This window comes from Elaeis guineensis, chromosome 15 (assembly GCF_000442705.2).
Source record: "Elaeis guineensis isolate ETL-2024a chromosome 15, EG11, whole genome shotgun sequence".
NCBI classification, from domain to species: domain Eukaryota; kingdom Viridiplantae; phylum Streptophyta; class Magnoliopsida; order Arecales; family Arecaceae; genus Elaeis; species Elaeis guineensis.
Window position 1 is genome coordinate 42,111,981 of NC_026007.2, and position 20,433 is coordinate 42,132,413.

A 20,433-nucleotide genomic window follows, 5' to 3' on the forward strand; every position below is an offset into this window, starting at 1 on the left:
CGAAGCCCGGCTCCCGTAGGAGTCCGGGCGGACCTCCTGGAGCTGATTCTGCTGAGGACTTCGGCTGTGGGTATTTTATACCCAACACCTATCTTTCTATTTTCTTTCTGTTATTCAATTTTAATCCCACAGTTTAGTGCACGTTGTTTTCTAGTATATATTCTAAGAGAAGTATAGCCTGCAAGTTCTGAATTTTAGACGTAATTTAGGATTAAAAATAGGCCGGGCAGGACTATGCCACACCTCTGCTCGAGCCCAGCCCAAAATTTTTTATCAGACTTCGGGCTGGGCTTAGGCCCAAAAATTTTTGAAAGACTCAAGTCCGAGCCCGATCTGAGTTTAGGCCCGAGCCTGGCCTGAACCCGATTGAGCCAATCTACCGCCTACATCACCTCTCTTCCCAATTTTCTCTCTTAAAAAATAAAAAAAAAAAATCGAAAGCCCTAACCCATTGCTCTCCAGCTTCTACATTGTTGTCATTGGCAAGATGTTCCTAGTGGTGTCGTTCATGTTAAATGCCGTCAGGTTCTGATCTGGTGGAGATGGATGCCATAGAAGCAAAGCACGTCTGACATCAGCGGCTCCGTCCGCCACCTTCGCCATCTCCATCGGAGATGGTCTGACCTCTAGAGACGATCGGGCATGGGTGAAGAGAATCGAGCATAGTGGCTGCAGTCGAGCGATCAACTGCAGACCTTGCCGACACTGTTGAAGAGCTCATTGGATAGATTAAGGCGGCAGCTCCTTTTCATAGACTAGCCAACGGCGAATGCCAGTATAGTGTTGGTGGCTGTCCTTCTACACTAAGATGAGCAGAAGGCGGAAGCCCTCGGAGAGGTTTGGGGACGGTTGGGGATTGGGGCGGCCAGGAGACAATCTTTAGGGCAAATTCGGAAGCATATGCACAGTGGATAGCGGGCAATTGGGAATTGGTGAAATTGAAGGGGTAGTGTGGCATGTTATCTATTGTGCAATTTGAAGCGGTGTAAGTGAACCAGGTTGCAAGGGAAATAGGGTAAATCGCAGAGCATATGCATGATGGATAGCACGCAATTGGGAATTGATGAAATACAAAGGGCGGAGTAGCATGTTATGCATGGTGGGATTAAAATATGGATGGGTCTAATTTGGATTGGACTTCAAACTGAATTTCAGATTCGAAACAGATCGAAGATATATTCGCATTTAATCCAAAAAATAAATAAATTTTATAATTAAATTTAAATTATTTCGAATCTAGTTCTCAACTCAAAATCGTGCCTGTCCGATACTACGGATAGATCCGAGCCTAGTTTTAGCTCCAACGTAATAACGCAAGGTACCACCTATTTCTCTTTAACCGAGAAAGGTGCGGTTAAAAGGAGGTAGACATAAAAATGGGTGACCACATCTTCTCAATGATGTTACTGAGTAAAAGGCAAAGCCGGTGGAATCCATCAAGGAGAATTTCAAGGGGACGCGCTGTTGGCTGCTGCCCCCTTTTCCTCCCCACCCATTAGACCCGGGCCCATCTTAAGCTCTTTCCCTTCTCCCCTTCCCAAGTCCCAACTGAAATTGTTTTTTAAAAAGTAATAATAATAACAAAAATAGAAGAGAAACAATGGGCTTATGATACCTTCTGTCCCGTCACTTCTTCTCAAGATCTGTATACTTGGTTCTTCTGTGCGATATAATCATCGCTCAAGTTTTTTCATTTCCTCCTCCAGTAAACGTAGGATGCGATAACATTTCTGCCAGAAACCAGTACTTCAAATAATAAGAAGGTAAAAGAAAGGATGGCAACCATGAAACTGGGCTCCAAGGCTGAAATCTTCCAGCTGGAAGGCCAAACGTGGTATGTATTCCCATATCCAGCTCTCAACAGAATTTCTGGTTCATGTCGAAGAGTTACAACATTCTCCTCTGCTCAATTACAGTACTTCATACATGCATTTCTTTTACAGCGAGGTACTTGAAATTCTAAGAAATTTTCGGTGATGTTCACATCTCTATATGAATGTACTATTAACATTATGAGTTTACAAGTGCATTCTCCTTGTGGCATTTGTGCCACAGGGCAAATTTGGGGTGTTTGTGAACTAATGTTTAAGATCATCCGACAGGAGGCTAGAAAATTAAGGGAATGGAGAATCCTCTAAAGATTTCCGAGGAGGATTAGAGGATCAACAGAAATTAAACATTTGTGCTTGCACAGTTTTGACAAACATTCATATTGGCTCTATCTCAAATTTATGGACAAGCATTACAAAAGTAGCATCCTCACCATCTTGAATGTTTTCAAATAAATACTGAGCAATGGTCTTCCAACCTAAGATTTTTCCAATAAATGGCTCATAGTTGTGTGACCGATATTCTTGGGTAAAGATAAATGGGTATGATGTGAAATCGAGCTAATGTTGGAGTGATACAATGTATTATCTTCCCTATCATACTTACTGAATATGTTGCCATCTGTTCTTAGCAGCACAAGTACTATACTTAAAAGTGCTTGTGCTATTATCTTGATAAAGTGATTATGTTGCTCTCTGAAATAGTCTGGAAAGTATCAATAATTGTCTGGACAAAGATCTCCAGAGGTTTGTCACAAGAATTTTCGATTAAATCAAAGCTCAAAAGAAATATTTTAAGCATATCTAATAGTGTGCATAGTGCACATTGCCCGCTTCTAGTCCTCCACTTGTTTGATTGTACAATTAGCGGCCATCATGAGATTTGAGAGCTGTCAATACTTGAAGGTTTCTGATTGCATGATCAATAGGTTAGGATGTTATTTGTGTTCTTTCCTGTGGAAGGAACCACCAATTTAGGGATTGAATTGATGCAAAGCTATTAATCTACCACGAAGAAACTTGATGTCCTAAGCCGTTCTGATAAGTAATCAAGTTTATCATTGTATCTTCATAGATTCAATCAGCATGAAAGAAATCATCTTTCCTGTCTCCTGGTTATAATCTTTTTTGCAAATTCATTCTCACATTTGAGTACCTTGCTGCACCGCAGGAAATGTACCACTGAGCTTGTAAGTGATGTTATCGTCGAAGTGGGAGAAATGTCCTTTCACCTCCATAAGGTCTGTTTCTTTGCTTCAATTGCCTCCATATGGTGTTAGTAGTGTCCATTTATCTACATATGCTAGTGTGGCTGGTAGCAGCCCAATTATCAAAGTGGATATGATTTTGATGGAATTTTTAACTTTTCGGTCTGGACAGATCCAGTTTCACAAATTAGATGAAAATGGTATGCTAGTTAATGGCTATATTGGAAAAATGCTAATCAGTGACCTGGACTTCCTGGCAAAAGACATACATTCTATTGCAATGAAGACCGTAACAAATAATCTTCCCAAAAAAATTTATGCGTTAACAACATATGTCATTAGTACTAGCAATTTAGAATAATTTTTTAGCTTCTTTTGGAGCTATTATGGATTCCATCTCGCATACCATCATAAATTCTCATATATATATCTAAAACAATTAATCTGTTATGTCAGAATTTCTTTCAAAAGAAAAAAAATGATGCAATGACATCCCAATTAGAAGGTATCAATTTCCATATAACAGATGGAAATTGGCACAAACATAAACTTCATAGGCCCAGCTTTTGTATCTGATGCAGTTCCTCTAATTTTTTTTAGTTGTTTGTTTGTTTACTGGCTTTTTTTTTTTTGGTGCATGGGGAGGTGAGTGGGGGTTCTGCTTTGTTAGCAGCACTTCTTTTTCTGCAGGAAAAATGAAAGAACTCTCTCTTATTGTAGCCATCACATGAACAATCTTCATTATGTGGAGTCTTCTTCCTCAAAGAACTCATCATCTTAAAATCTTTGGCTTGATATTCAGCTCTTGCCATGATGTGTATTCAACCAGACAGTTTTCCATAGAAACAATCCTTCCTAGAACACTAAATGATGCTATCATGATTTATCTGCATGCAAATGCTTGGAGGTTTTAAGCAGTAATATACCACGATTTGATTAGCATGTTAAATTGGAAAAAAAATTTGCTGCAGGATGGTTCATTTAGTTTGTTAGATATATGTATAACTACAATTGTGGCATGGTACATGCATGTTAATAACTTGATTTAATGCCCTAAGCATCACTATTTTTGATTTAATAAAGTCCAAAGTATAGATCTATGGTTTGGTTTTTAAGTCACCTATATCATTTTTGTGAAATGTGCTATGATCTGACATCCACTTCCTATTTTTTCATGAATTCTTGCAGTTCCCATTGCTTAATAGGAGTGGGCTTTTGCAAAAAATGATTAGTGAATGTCATGGTGAGGATGGAAAAGCCTGTGTCTTGCAGCTTCATGACATTCCTGGTGGTGCCAAGGCTTTCGAGCTTATAGCAAAATTTTGCTATGATGTAAAGATAGAGATGAATGCTCTCAATGTGGTCTGTCTGCACTGTGCTGCTGAGTACCTATGCATGACTGAAGATTGTGTAGGTGGGAATCTTATTTTACAAACAGAGCACTTCCTTAATGAAGTCTTTAATAGTTGGAAAGATTCAATCAAAGCTCTGGAATCGTGCGAGAGTGTTCTTTCCTATGCAGAAGAGCTTCACACAGTCTCAAGGTGCATCAACACACTGGCATCTAAAGCTTGTGCTGACCCAAATCTTTTTGGCTGGTCCATGGCTGGACGCACCTCCATGAAGAGCCCAGGAGGCAGTGCTCTGTGGAATGGAATAGTTGCTGAAGAGACACCAAGATCCACTGGTGCTGATTGGTGGTATGAAGATGCTTCTTTCCTCAGTCTGCCTTTATTCAAGAGGCTTATTTTGGCTGTGGAAGCTAAAGGCATGAAACCAGAAAATATTGCTGGGGCACTCATGTTTTATGCAAGGAGGTTCCTGCCATGCCTGAGTAGGAACTCAAGCTTCCGCGATGGCACTACACGTATCACTCCTGGTGCTTCAATTTCAGCACCATCAGAAAGCGATCAGAGGGTCTTCCTTGAAGAGATTGTTGGACTGCTACCTATGAAAAAGGGAGTTACCTCAACAAAATTTCTACTTGGTATGCTTCGTACCTCAATGATCTTGCATGCAAGTCCTTCATCTAGGGAAAATTTAGAGAAAAGGATAGGAGCCCAATTGGATGAAGCTGCATTGGAAGACCTTTTGATACCAAACTTGGGGTACTCAGTTGAAACTCTTTATGATATAGATTGTGTCCAGCGAATCCTTGACCACTTCATGTTAACAGACCAATCAATTCTTGCAACCTCACCTGGTATTGTGGATGAGGGGCAAGTGATGACCTCTTCCCCTTCATTGACACCAATGACCATGGTGGCAAAACTTATTGATGGTTATCTGGCTGAAGTTGCAACAGATGTTAATTTGAAACTGCCCAAGTTCCAGTCACTGGCAGCTGTCATTCCTGATTATGCCAGGCCTTTAGATGATGGCATCTACCGTGCTATTGATATATATCTTAAGGTAATAGCACTTTATAACTAATTTGAACTTTTACATTCTTTTACTGGAGAATCATATTTCTCAAATTACATGCACAGCCATGCACTCTCGCATCGCATATATGTCTGCATGGTTGTGTATGTACACATGCAGACTTCTCTAGAAGAACATAAACATGGTGTGCATCAACTTTCCAGTGAATGAGATTGTAGTCTTTTTACACTAATGCACATCTATCTTCTTGGCAGACTTAATGATGAAAGAAAAAAACTTGATTGTTTTAAGATAGTGTAATCTCCTTATTTGATTCCTGGAATTTGTTTGTAACCGGAAACAACATGCTCATTTTACAGTTCACTTGTTGAATAGAAAATTAAAGTCCTTTGGCACTGTTCATTGTGTAAATGAAGAGTAACAGATGATATGCCTACTTCAATTGAAGGAACTCTTTTTTATGTGATAAAGCAAGTTAAAGTCGAGCCTAGAGCAGGTTTCAGAAATGTGCCAGACTTGGTTTTATGATGAAGTTGAGCTATGATGTGTCCTGACAAACCCAGGCCAATAGACCTTGGATAAATCCCCTGGACCAGACAATCAAGCTCATCATATGAGCATACAAACTATGAACATTTCTTTTTTAAATTTCTAAACGGCACCTTCATGCAAGGAAAATTTATATGTTATGTCTCACAGTTGTATCATGCTGTAAAGATACCAATTTGTATGCAATTAAACTTGAAATCTTATGTTTATCATGATGATATATTTTGCCTTTTCGATTGACATATCACATGGTATTTGATTATTTATCTTTTTTCATATTTGTATGTAGTCCCACCCATGGCTCTCAGAGTCTGAACGTGAGCAGCTTTGCCGGCTCATGAACTGCCAGAAGCTCTCCTTGGAAGCCTGCACCCATGCAGCCCAAAATGAAAGGCTACCCCTTAGGGTGGTTGTTCAAGTCCTCTTCTTTGAGCAGCTTCGTCTACGTACCTCAATTGCTGGCTGGTTCTTTGTCTCCGACAACTTGGAGAACTCCCATGCCCCTAATGGGAACATCATGCTTCCAAAGAACAATCATGAAACAATCCGGACCGAAATCACTCAGGACCAAAAGGAGAATGACCATCAAGTGGGTGTCGAGGACATGAGGTTGCGAGTTTCAGAGCTTGAGAAGGAATGTTTAAGCATGAAGCAGGAAATTGAGAAGCTTGGGAAGCCAAAGAGTGGATGGAACATTTTCTCAAAGAAGTTTGGATTCGGGGTGAAGTCACAACCCACATTGCATGCCAAATGAGTCCTTATGATTATGCTTGGTTGTAGAGATAGGAATTAGTTAGTTGATTGAATGAAACTTGATACATTCGCCTTTTAGGATCTTATGTTTATTGATTTTAGTATGGATAGCTACTGACTGTTGATAACATTCATTGTAACTATGGGTAGAGGATAAGCTGTAATTTATTGATATGGAGTAGCTTATTTGTATTTCTTTTTCAATGGCTTTGTACCCGCGCAGGCCTAAAAACTTTGATATCGTGCACCACTTTACTCTCCAGTGTCATGGTAAATAGATGATGTTTGCTAATATCATATTTGCTGATGAATGCATAATCAAAAATAGTTTTGTCATGCCCCTCCATCTGAGATCTACGAACTAAGGGCTCATAGCAACCACTGCATACTCATTAAAAACTCTTTCTACAAACATGTAAGGCATTCTAAACACATATCAATACATCACAATAAAATTCATAATAAACTAAGTCTATAATTTAATTAATTAAAAATTAACTTTAACCTTTTACAAAATTTCAATGATATTCAAACGATCTTACATCAATTAAAGTTTAAATAATAATCATATAAACAAAATAATAAATCTTTGTTCAAACTTGGTTAATACTATCGTCTCTTTTCTCTAAATTCACTCTCATAGTACCTATTTCCTCAATTAATAATCTGAATCTAAAAACAAAGGAGAAGTAATGACTTCGATAGCTCAGTAAGTAATGAATATCTCAATAAGATATTTCAAATATATTCATAAAATATGATATTTGAAAATAAATATTAAAATAAATATAAGAACATATTCCATACTGATTTAATACAAAACAAATTTTTTTAAATATTTATATGCATACATAATCATAAATCTAATTTAAAATAAATTATATATAGCTCGACAGTCTTAACTATAATCACACTTATCCCTATGGCAAAGCCCAGAACAGAAATAGTGAGCTCAATTAGAGTGCCAATATAGAACATTCATTGGTATGATCCAAAAACTAATATACAACCCCCATTAGCAGGGTCCAAAAATTAATGCATAACCCTCATTGGTAAGATCCAAAGTACTAATATATAATCTCCATTGGTAGGGTTCAGAATATAGTTAGGTTGAGAGTATATATCCGATCCGTATTAAAGCACTTTTCCATCGTAACATATAAATATCATAATTCTATGTAATTTCACAATAAATGAATAAACCATAATATTCTAGAAATCACTCTCCATTCAAAATACAGTTTCATAAATCATACATAGTTTCAAGGATCAATTATTTACTTTTTAAAATAAATTATGAAATATCTCAAAAAAATGGTTCATTAGGTACCTCTGCAGAACACTGAATAAACAAATTCAATCAGTTCTGACAGCATCCTTCAAAATCTAATATTCAAAATATATTCTTCAAAATCCTCATAAGACTGACAAAACGATATTATCCAATGTTCTAGTCAGTCCAACCAAGATAATTTTATCTGATCATAATTAAGAATAAGAAACAAATGGTTCAACAAAGATCAAAGGTGATCAAAGCTATTGATACCTGATACAAGTCAAGGTGGAGGTTGGTACACTGATTGATAGAGTCAATCTGATCAAGTAGCTTCATCTAATTAGGATTACTTAAAATATAATGATTTAATAGAGATTAACAAGAACCAAATTTATGATGCTGGATAAAGACTTGGATGGTGTGGATATATTATCCAACTGATAAAGTGATTCAAAGCCTCCTACTAGAATTAACTCAGACTCAAAGTAGTAGATCGAATTTTTTGGATTCATAAATCATATAGAAAGATAATATCAAAAAAAAGATAAATAAATAAAATGAAATAGAATTAATCAGACGATACTGTTTAATAATCCAATCGAACTAATCAAGATGATTTAATCAACTCATGGTTGAATTAGTATATAGATAATTTAATGAAAATCACTGATAATCGAATCAAATGGTATTCAAATCTGACAAAGATAGATGCAGGCACACTGCTTGGTGACCAAGGATCAGGACTCTTTGCTAAAGTTAGATCAGAATCATTAAAAAAAATTTTTTACTGGATCAATCATAGAGAGAGAATTACATGAAGAGAGTGACCATCTAGAGAGAGAAAATATTGTAGAAGAAGAAATTAGAGAGAGAAAATAAAATTTTTTAGAGAAAAGTGGGGATGTAAGCTCAAAGAAGGTTGAGAGGGAAGAGCGAGAAACTGTAACACCCCATCCCTAAAATCGAATGAGCGTGCTACACCCCACACTTAAATAAGAGCGAAAAAAATTACTAAACTATAGCTGAGCTGATAATCTAATTATATTTAACCCAATCAATATCTCCACTTTACTAACTCTAGCATTTTAATTAACTAATCCTTTTTCAGAATCAACCCCACATTTCATTTATCAAACTATACTCTGCACATATAGTTCCATAACATAATACATTTAACATTCTACTAGTTTTCTCAACTCAACACACATATATATAATATACATACATGTCCAAATATTCTCTCACAAGCTAGCATGAGCAACTTAAGTATAACAAACATCACCAAAACACGCACATCTCCTTAGCTAACATGATCATAAACGAAATATTTCTCTCATTCAGCTGATATACAATACTTTTTCTATACGAATACTATGCTGATACTGAAGTTTATTTCTATGCTTGGCCATGAGGCTTTAAATCTGTAAGTAAGAGGAAGTAAGGGGGAATGAGATCTAAGTCCCAATGAGTAAATAAACTATCTAATAATGAAAAAATAAGAGAACTTAACTGTAATACTTAATATAATCGATAGAGCTGGAACTATTAAATTTTAATAAACATAAGAAAACTTAGTTGTAAAATTGAGTATCATACATACATGTACTGCTGATAAACTTCCAAAGCTTTCATATGCCAATTAAAAATAATTCATATAATTATTTATGCTGCTGGAATACCGCCGACTGTCCCAGCACACCCTACCATGAGTAGTTGAAATGGAGCATTTAATAAAGTTAGGCCCCACTGGATAAATATTTCACAAGGAGTTATTGGCTGGACTACCGTCGACTATCCCACAGTGTACCTCTACCATGGTAGTCGATACGGTGCATCTGATGCTACTAAGCCCCCACGGATATATTATTTCACAAGAAAGTGCCGACTATCTTTATGCTGTATGAAATGCTAATGCTTATGCTTATGCTGGAAAGCTGAATTACATATGCTGAAAAGCTGGCTCAAAAGTATTTTCAAATCAAAATAATCATCTATCCAAACTGGATATATATACATATCTATATATATTCTCGAATAGCTTTTCAATATAATTTACTTTCTGTTTTCATGCTTGCATATACATGAATTAAGAAGAAAAATAATAAAAATTAAACTTACTTTTGAAACAAGTACTTATATAACAAACATTACAAGTAACACACCATAATTAGATAGAAAATCCACTCACCTTCAAGCCGGCTACAATATTGTCTAAATGCTTAACTCACCCAAAGCACACTTTTGAATCCTTATTCTTCTCATAAAAAGTAGATACATACTAGTTAATATCATATTAATATGATACACATGTAGGAGAACACATGCTTTACTTCTTTATGCTTGTTCTTAGCTCTTCTAGTTCTTACTTTTATTTTATCTTATTTTATCCTAATTAGGGTTAACTAAACCCCCACATAAACTTTAAAATTGTTAGAAATTTTACTATTTTTTACTCCCATCATCTATCCCAACTTTAGCTAACACAATTTCAACCTATGTGCTGAATTATCTTTCCTTCTATTTTGTTTTACTTTACTTAGGGTTAACTAAACCCTAACATAATTCAATAGTGTCCAACAATTCAATCTGGTTTTCAATTCATAGTTCATCACAAGTTCAGCCAACATGATTTTAGCCCGTTTATTGCACTAATTCAGATATAATTTCAATACAATAGGTAGCAACCCTCTATTTTCTAATTTTAGTTCAGAATTCTCATAATTCAAGTCACCCAATGCATCAATTTTGATAAGAATCATTCAAAATTTAGTTTGAACCTACTTTACAGATGAAAGTCCTTACCTCAAATAGTTAAATCCTGCTGCTAACAAAATAGATTTCCTTCTTTCCCCTCATCAGTAGCTTTTCCTTCTTCAGATTAGTTTCCACTAATTCATCATTTTCCCACTGAATTTTTCTTGATTTTTGTTTGAGAACACCACCTTCTGCAGCCCTCTTCCCTTCTTTATTTTTTTCTGTTTTTGCTAAAGGACCAGAACATCACTGAGAGCAACCGGTGACTTATGGTTTGGTAAAGACTCGTTTAAAGAAGAAGTTGGCTAGGTGACAAACCATGAAAAATTCATAAATAAAGGACCTGCTGAGGTGTTGCTACAAGGATTTTTCACTCTTTATTTATGCTATGAAGCTGCTGAGCTATTCCTTAAAAATTATTTAAAAATTTAAATTTTTAAAATATCAGGACAAATTTCATTTCTCAGATTTTCTACAGCTTAGTCGGCTAACCTGAGACTTAGTCGACTCAAACTTAGTCGACTAACCGAAAACTTAGTCTGCTCACATATTTGACACCATAATTTTTTTTAAACTTCAGCTTTCTATCTAGTATGCCTTCTAAGGCTTAATCAACTCAACCTCTATCTGAGTTGGCTAAGTAGCAGAAATTACTATAAATCATGAATTTAAACCATAAAATTACCACACATCTATTTCCTAAGATATTCTTCAAAATATTACTCATTTTAGGATAAAAATCATCAAAATTTAGCTTTTATATCATTATTATCGATCCAAATCTCCAATCATTTTTTTTCTTAATTAACAACTAGATTTATGCTTCATTAATGCTAATCACTTAATATCCAAGTGCTCGAATATACCATAGACAAAATGCTATACCACACATACATGAATACTAATGCAAATGTAAACCTCTTAGATTACCATTTTGATGGTTCGAGATGTTACAGAAACTCTCTATCTCTTCATTCTTCTATTTTTTTCTTTACTTTTTTTCCACCTTCCTTTTTTTTTCTTAATGGAACAGGAGACTTACATCCTCCTCGAAACAGAGGAGATTCTCCTCGTAGCCAATAAACCCTATGGTTGGAGGGGTAGACCCCAGCAGCGACAACCAACTTGGTCCGATGGCCGACAGCAGCAAATGGTGCCAAAAAATCAAGAACGAAGCATGAAAAACAAGAAACAAAAATTTTCAACAAAAAATTTAGCAAAAAATTCAAGCTTTAAGAGCTAGAAGATTGAGAAGAAGATGATTGGAGGAATTTACCTAGTCTTCGATGGGAATGGATCCAATTTCCAATGGCCAAATCAAGATTAAACTGTTGGCAATCAAGAGGAAAAGAAGGAGAAAAGATCGGCAAACTATGATGATTTTCCAACGAAGAAGTAGAGGAGTGGGGCCTTTAAATAGACCTGAAACCAAACTCAAATCCCCCCCTTAACAAAGTTCTTTGGGCATTCAAGCTCCCTCCAGTTTGGAGGAGGAAGACAACTCCCTTTGGGAGTCATTCACGTATTTCCTAGCACGTGCCACACATGTGCTGGCTCTTTCCCTTTTTTTGTTTTACAAGGTTCTGGGTATTACAAGTTTCAGTCTATTCTACTGTTTTGGCTATTTTCGCAATATATGATTGCACCTTTTATATGGTTTTAAGGCCGGTCCGTGATTTATTAGTTTTGTCCGGATGTGTTAATCATGTTCAATCTATTGGAATAAGCTTTTTTGTCTCAGGAGGTTGGTTTTCCATTGACATTTCAGGTAGATAAGAAATGTGCTTAATTTGTTACCATGAAAGTGGCACTCATAATCGAGTTTTGGAGCAATAATGACATCCAAAGGGCTGCTTCGAGGGCTTTACTCTTACACATTGGTGAGACTTTTCATGTTTCCAATCCATAACCTACAGATCACTATAAAACAACCTTAACATTGCACTGAGGCTCACCTAGCATCCAATTCATTTCTAATCTATTTTTAATCCCCACGATCTCTCCTATGCATTAAATCTCCTTGCAGCGTAGTAGAAGAAAGAAGGATAAATTGTGGATGAGAAGATAAAGAATTCAGATATTAGAAAAGGGTGGATCGATCTCAATGCATGTATGTTCTTTTTCTACATTTAACGATGGCTAACTAATTGAACAAAAATTGCAAAGATGGAAAAGAAAATAAATAGTTGGATCTTCTCCAAGGGACAAATCGATAATTTCTCTATCGCTTTCTGTCCCCCTCTCCACTCAAACTAAGAAGAGCAATGTCAATGATCTTTCCTTAAATCCTCCAATCCATATCTCCCACGAGCAATTGACGTCAAACAAAAATCATATGGGGCAGGCACTATAAAATATCATATGGAGTGGGTTTCATAGTTTGCCACGTTTCTCTTGATAGCACTCTTAAAGAATAAGTTTAGAAATAAAAGACTTTTTCTACTAATGAAGTTATTAGTTTCATGATTGAAGTATTTGCTTTCTTTTTTGTTTTCAATACATACTTTTTACCGATACATACTACATGAACATATGATATATATTAAATAAATTAATCATCAAATAAGTTAATACATACCTAAAAATATACCGATACATAGTTTTCAGAATATGGATTTCACTAATATACAATATATATACAGGTGATACATACTATAAACTTTTTTGATACACATATAGCAATGACTCAATACACACCTACAGCTAAATTGATACATAGTTTACCAAACCTAGTATTCACCAATATACAATATATGGCTAGTTGATATACATCTAGCAAAATATTCATCCGATGTCCTAATACACATATCTAGATAAAGTAATATCCAATTTTCAGAACGTAGCACTCATCAGTATATAGCATATGACCAAATGAGATACATCAGATGGCTTACTGATACATACTGTAAGCTTTTTTGATACACACTCAGCAACGATCTGATATATAAGTACTTATATTAATATTTCTTACGTGTAGTTATATTTTGTGCTATTAAAAAAATAACATAAAATTTTATAAAATTATTACTATTATTATTATTTGGTATATGCGGGTGATCACATTATTCTAGTATGAGTACAACCCAAGAGATTAAAAAATAATTTATCCTGTAAGGTCTGTGGACAGGCATTGTCTTGTCGTCAGATCCAGTCTTTGACGTGCTCAATAACAAAAGATGCAACTCAATCTGCCATGCTGTTCACCTTTCGAAAAATATACCGAATAGACATCATGATGGAATCACGAAGGAAACTCCATGTTGTCCAGAAGATTAGCAACCCAAGAGGAGGATGAATTAGACTTTTTAAAACTTCTAGCAAATTTAATTTTGAACAATTATGTATTTTAATCAAACTAACTTCAGTGATTATGAAGTATATGCAACCTACAGCAATGTAATTAAGTTAATGAATGTAAAGTAAGAATATAAAACAAGAAATATAAAGCATAACACAAATACCAAAAGTTTATAGTAGCTCTGTGATAACCCGGCCCACTGAGCCTAAAGCCACAAAGCCCACCCAGAAAAAAAAAATACAGGGAAGAAGACTCTCGATCGGAGTCTTTCCCTTCTCCAGTTTCGATCAGGAATCGGAGTCCTAGGGCATTAAAAGACCTAGGATGAGCCCTATAAGAACCCCCTCCTCTCCTCTAAGAGATGACACAATAGTCACCGACGATCGTCGGAGTTTTTCTCCGATTTTTTCGATTGAAGCCGCAGCCCCTCGACTCGTGCTCGCCGTGATTTCACATCGGTGGGGGTCATCGGAGGCTGTGGTAAGTCCTTCCTCCTCTTCCTTCTTCTTTTCCTTCTTTCCATGCCTGTGGACACGACCGCCGGCGACAGAGCCGTCGGATTTCGTCGGAGAAGAAAGCCCTGTTCTTCTCTCCCTTTTTTTGATTTTTTGTGCACCGACGGTCACCGCCGACCGCCGGCTTCGGCCTCCGAGCACGGGAGGATCGCCCCTTGCCGTCGGCTATCGCCGGATGAGGAATGGCCGTGATCGGTCGGTCAAAGGCACGGGGACCTCTAGGTCCCCTGTTTCGGCCAAAGAAGGCCATGGGAACAAGAAAAAGAAAAAGAAAAGAAAAAGGAAAAAAAGAAAAGGAAAAGAAAAAGAAAAAGAAAAGAAAAGAAAAAAAAATAATAATAATAAATACATGTGAGAGAAAGTTTCTCTCATCTCTCTCTTAAGTCTTTCTCTCTTTAGAATTGAACTTTCTCTCTCTACCTTCTCTCTTCATTTTTTCTCTCTAGATTCTCTCTCTATTTTCTCTCTCTAGACCTTTTTATCTCTTTTTATGGATTTTGTCTCTCTAGGGTCATTCTCTCTCTCTGATTGCATCATAGACCCTAGGATAAACTTGAGATGAAAATATGATAAATTGAAATTGCTCCGAAATTCATGCAGAATTGGATCCCGATCCGATCTTTATTCGAAATTGATAACATCAATCATGGTTAATCTATATTAAGTCACCCTGATATGACCACTGATGATCTTAATCATGATTGCCACTTTTAAAGGATACGAAGATTCTCTCTCTACTTTCTCTCTCTACTTTCTCTCTCATGATTGACTTTCTTTCTCTAAGAAGGTCTATGAATCCTGTACTAAGTCATGCCTTTATCTTTTAGGAGCTCATGTTGACTCTAAAAGATGATCCAAAGTTGCTTTGATATCTGTGCTGTATGTCAACCTCATTTGATCATATCAAGTATCTTTCAAATTTATTATTAATGAACTCTATTGATTGATCTTGATCTAATCTGTGCTTCATAATTTCTTGATCAAGTCACTTGAATCTGACCCTCAGATCAGAGATCCTGAATTACCCTGGTATCTGGATGGTCCGACACATCCGATCAACAGTCCTCTTTTCTTATAATTTAATCTTATTATATTTATGAATAGAAATTGATGATGATTTGATATTTTAAATAGGATTAGCTGATTCTTCTAACGAAGTCTGAAGATCTAAGATGAACGAGGTAAGTAGATCTTATGCTCCTTATTTATTTTTAAATGATCATATTTTTATGCAAAGAATTGCTATTGATGAAACCATAATTTTTCATAAAATAAGGATCGGCATATGTGATATGAAAAAGCATGTTTTATTATGAGCATTGCTTTCATGAATATGTCTTATGAAAATAGCATGATTATGAAGTATAAATTTTATTATTTTTTCATCTATGTATATATATGCTTTAAGAAAAAGATATAATGATTTCAAAGGCTCTCAGATGGCTATGAATGAATTCCTTCGAGAAGGTCGACATCCGGAGCTAACATCCACACGAAACATGCCCTGCCAGCGGGTATAAAGTTGGCACATAATTAAGAACTCTGTCGATTAAGAAATATGGCCCTGTCATGGATATAATAGTGACCTTAGTATGAATATCTGTGAGCAATATTTTGAAACATGACATGAATACATGATGAAACTGATTTACGATTCATGATTGTGAAATATACATGATTTATGCATGTATGATGAGTTTATAACTTATTTTATTATATGCTCTATAAAATACTTTATTTTGTATTACCTGTTATTTTTTAAATATTATATTATCATGAAAAACTTATGTTTGATCCGATAAGGAAGCGTAAGTTCTACTTAATGGGCTAGTGTAGCTCATATTCTTTTTATTTTCTTTTTGTTTGAACAGAGGAATAAGGTTAGGATCGGCAAAAGGAATCCAGGCTTGAAGATCTGCATAGCAAGCTTGAAAATTTGGTAGCAGAAGTTTAGTTATTTTATAATCACAGATTTGTAGTTATTTATAACTATTGAGATTCAGATTGGTACTTACTTTTGAATTTAGATGCTCTGAACCAATATTGGTTCGATTATTTGATGAATAATGGAATTGAATCTTTTTATTTGATAGATTTTAGATGATTATGATGGATTGGCTTCATATTATCGTGGGCTCCATCCCTCGGTAGCATGACCGTGTTATGTCCTGAATTTGGGACGTGACAAGCTCGATGTAACTTTATATCTATGTCCACTCTCCAAGTTTCACTTGAGAATTTTACTATAATCACCCTGAATTCACAATCAAATCTAGTTAGTTTTTTAGGCTCGTCAGCCAAAATCTTACATAATTATTCTTTAAGATAATAATTCAATTTAGTTGATTTTCTATGCTCACCAACCAAAACTATATAAAGTCCAATTTCAAGTTTGGATGGGTCTAATCTAAATTTCTTCTACTCCAAAGAAACTTGTAAAGAAATTTAAAATATAAAAATAAGAATTTTGAGCACAAATAAAGAGATAAAAGAAAAACTGTTTTAAGATCGATGAAGATGCTAAAAGATGACTCTTTTGAAGCTTAACTTCTCTTCTTTGATGCTTGAGAGAAAGTCACTAAAGAAGATCCAGATTGCTTTGAGATGTTACTAAAACTTTGTACTAAATTCTTTTCTTTTTCTCTTTTCAATGATATTCAATAATCACTCTAATAAATGATATATTTTCTTTTCAATCATCTTCTCTTTCTTTCTAAATGATTCTTTAGTTTTTAATTATTGGATGTATGCCCTAGAAGCCAATCTTGGTTGACACATATTATATTTCTAGGATATATTTTTATACTTTATGGATATTTATATTATCATTCATATTTTTTATATCCATGAATCATCCAAGAGATTAACAAGATGATGACACATTCTCAAAGAGTTGAGAATTTGAGATATGTGTCATTGATGGTTAATTCCTAAATTACTCCTGGTTATAGGATCATCATAGAGATGGTGATTGATCCAGATAGACTAGTGCACGGATTATTTTCTTCGGATAGATGGGTCTCGAGTCTACGATGTAGTGACACTGGAGCGAGAATGTAAGTGATTGTTAGAGAATAATTAGCACTGAGCGTGACCAATACAAGAAGTCACATGGATGTCTTCTCACTTATTAGTAACTTTTTCAATGTTGCAGTTGTATGACTGATCTTTTGATCTGCGGAGCTACAGCTATTCACAGTGAGGCTGCTGGAGTTTGACTACATATAAATATGGATCTCAATGAGCCTTTGTAGTGGATATTGGCAACAGTTGGTCCACTGTAGGAGTAGGGTATACACCTAGATAGAATCTATCGATCCTAGCAGAAGGGAGTAGTCCTATGAGATTTATAAAGTTGAGTCTTTAAGTCTATGACCATAGCAGTGTGATTGATGAAAAAAATTTTTATGAGATTCACACAATGGACTCAAGCTGATTGAATCTATCATATGACCGATGATGAGGTTTGATGATTCATCCATGACCTGCCATCTAATCAGAATCACGATAGAGGGACTATATCATACGTTAACTATACCTAGAGGTTCATCACTTTTTATTCTATTGGATTGTCACTACATACTGCTAGATATCACTGATGGATTGTGAGACCTACGAGCATCATCTTGATGATCGATGATCCTTGGTAGGCAGAGTTGGAACGGTTCTAACCCATTGAAAAGAGTTTAATGATATTGTGATAGGGATCACAATATATCTCACTATCAGATAGAATAGAACCTATTGGATCACACACAAAGAGATTTTTGACTGATCAGATGGTTGAATTACGATTATGAATAGTGATAAAATTTGATTATCAATTTGATTGATAATTGATCCAATGCAAAAGTTGCAATAAGTAACTCGCTAAAAAGTTAGTGAGTTATAGAAAGATTAATTAGCAATTAAATTACTAATTGGCTCAATCTGATTGAGCTATGGGACTTGCATCAAGTCCAATTAAATTAGATTTAATTTGACTTGACATGGGTTTGATTTGATCAAACCTGATTGAGTTATGAGATAACTAAATTGCATAAAAGAATGATTCCTATTTGAATTAAGATTTGGGTTTGACTCAATTTTAATTAGACTAGGATCTAAATAAGAATGTTTGAATTTCTATTTGAACTAAAAATTTTTATATTCATTGGTGCACCAAGTCCTAATTGGATTAGAATTAAATTGAGTTTGACTCAAGCACCAAGAGAGAGTCCAAAAGGACTAAGACTTCTTTTCTAATTAGGTGACATCTAATCTCAATAGTTTATGCTCCAAATTATATTTAAATTTTTATCTATTTGGGTCTAATCAATTACTAATGTGATTAGAATTAGTTAGAATTTAAATTGATTTAAATCAGCCACCTAAAGGAGAGTCCCATGAAGACTAAAATTCCTCCTTCCATGCGCCATAAAAGACCCCACGCCCAAACCTGATTTGCACCCAATTTTTCCATGCCCCCTCTCCTTTCTTTAGCATGTAAGGATCCTTCTTAATCCCCTTTTTTGTGTAAAACTTGGGTGCACAAAATTCTGGTTGTGGGCGGCATTATTTGCTAGAGTCCTTATAGGTTTGGACTCTTATCTCCTAACTAAATTCAAACTCTCTTTAGCCTATTTAAATGTGGGATATATGAGATGGTTTGGGGGCCGAGAAGAGATCCGATTGATGCCCAAAAGAGAGGTATTTTGTGCATGAGAAATCCAACGGGAGAGGGCACAACGTGCATGTTAATAGCGTAAGGTTTGTTCTTGCTTCATATCACTTCTTTCTTACACAACCAAAGGTTGGTGTTAGGACATCTCCTCTCCTCTCTTTTGTCTTTGTTTGGATATGGGTTTCTTCTCTTCTCTTTATCCAAAAGTTAGACAAAATTCTTACATCTCTAGTATAGAGATTTGGTGATGGGTTTAAGGAAGAAAAGAAAAGAAAGAGTTCTTCTCATGATTTCTAGCGTAAAGATCAACATTCTCCTACTTCTTCTTCTTATCTAAGATTGTCTTGAGAGAAAAGAAGATTTTCAACTGTCAAGATGCGATCTTTGCAAGAGAGCTAGCATTCTGATGAGATCAAAAAGCTTCTGATCAGATCAGAGTTTCGTGTGGATACCCATAGAGGTCGAAAGCTTGTGTGATTTCAAGGGACCTTTGGAAGACATCTATGATCATCAGTTTGCGGTGAAGATTGATCCGTGCCAAGATATGTTCTCTATTTATTTTTTTCTATTTAATTTTATATCTGAATCCTATCTTACATATGATGATTCTGTTTATAGTTTTAAGATTTAATCTCATGCATACTTAGATTAAATTGGATTTAATCTAAAAATTTTAAATTTCTCTGCATACCTGTTTTGAAAAATTTTGCATGCATAAAATTATAAAACTCCAACAGTGATATTAAAGCTATATCATATACATGATATTAGGATTTAGATCTGAAATCTGTAGAGAAAAATTTTAGATCTAAAAATTTTTGATGTTGTTCTGACATAAGGTTGTTCTGACATAACTTGTTATGCTATATGGTTATCCTAGAATGATGTTAAAATTTTTATTTAAATAAAATTTTAGATCTGATTCTTCAGTATATATGTGATATATGTTTTATTGTTTAGATCTAAAAAGAGTTTCGAGATCTGTTTTGATTCGTATATATAATATATAAAAGTATATTTAGGACTGAAATTTATTTCTATGATCTGAACTTATTCATATATATAATATATGTATGTATGTATGATCTGAAAATTATTTCGAGATCAAAATATACTTTTTATGCAAAGAATTTAGATCTGAAAATTTAGATTTAAGATCTGAAATTAGTGTTTATGCATGAAGGATTGGTCATGGGTAGATCA

At 35.1% G+C, this 20,433-nt stretch overlaps 1 protein-coding gene across 1 annotated transcript; it reads left to right on the top strand.

The window, feature by feature from the left end:
• The first annotated feature begins 1,600 nt into the window (after positions 1-1,600).
• On the top strand, positions 1,601-6,999 carry LOC105032752 (BTB/POZ domain-containing protein At5g03250). Its single transcript, XM_010907298.4, has 4 exons — positions 1,601-1,834; positions 3,001-3,070; positions 4,226-5,449; positions 6,261-6,999. Exons 1-4 carry the CDS (start codon positions 1,776-1,778, stop codon positions 6,723-6,725), a joined length of 1,818 nt encoding a protein of 605 aa, XP_010905600.1. The 5' UTR covers positions 1,601-1,775; the 3' UTR covers positions 6,726-6,999.
• The last annotated feature ends 13,434 nt before the right edge of the window (positions 7,000-20,433 follow it).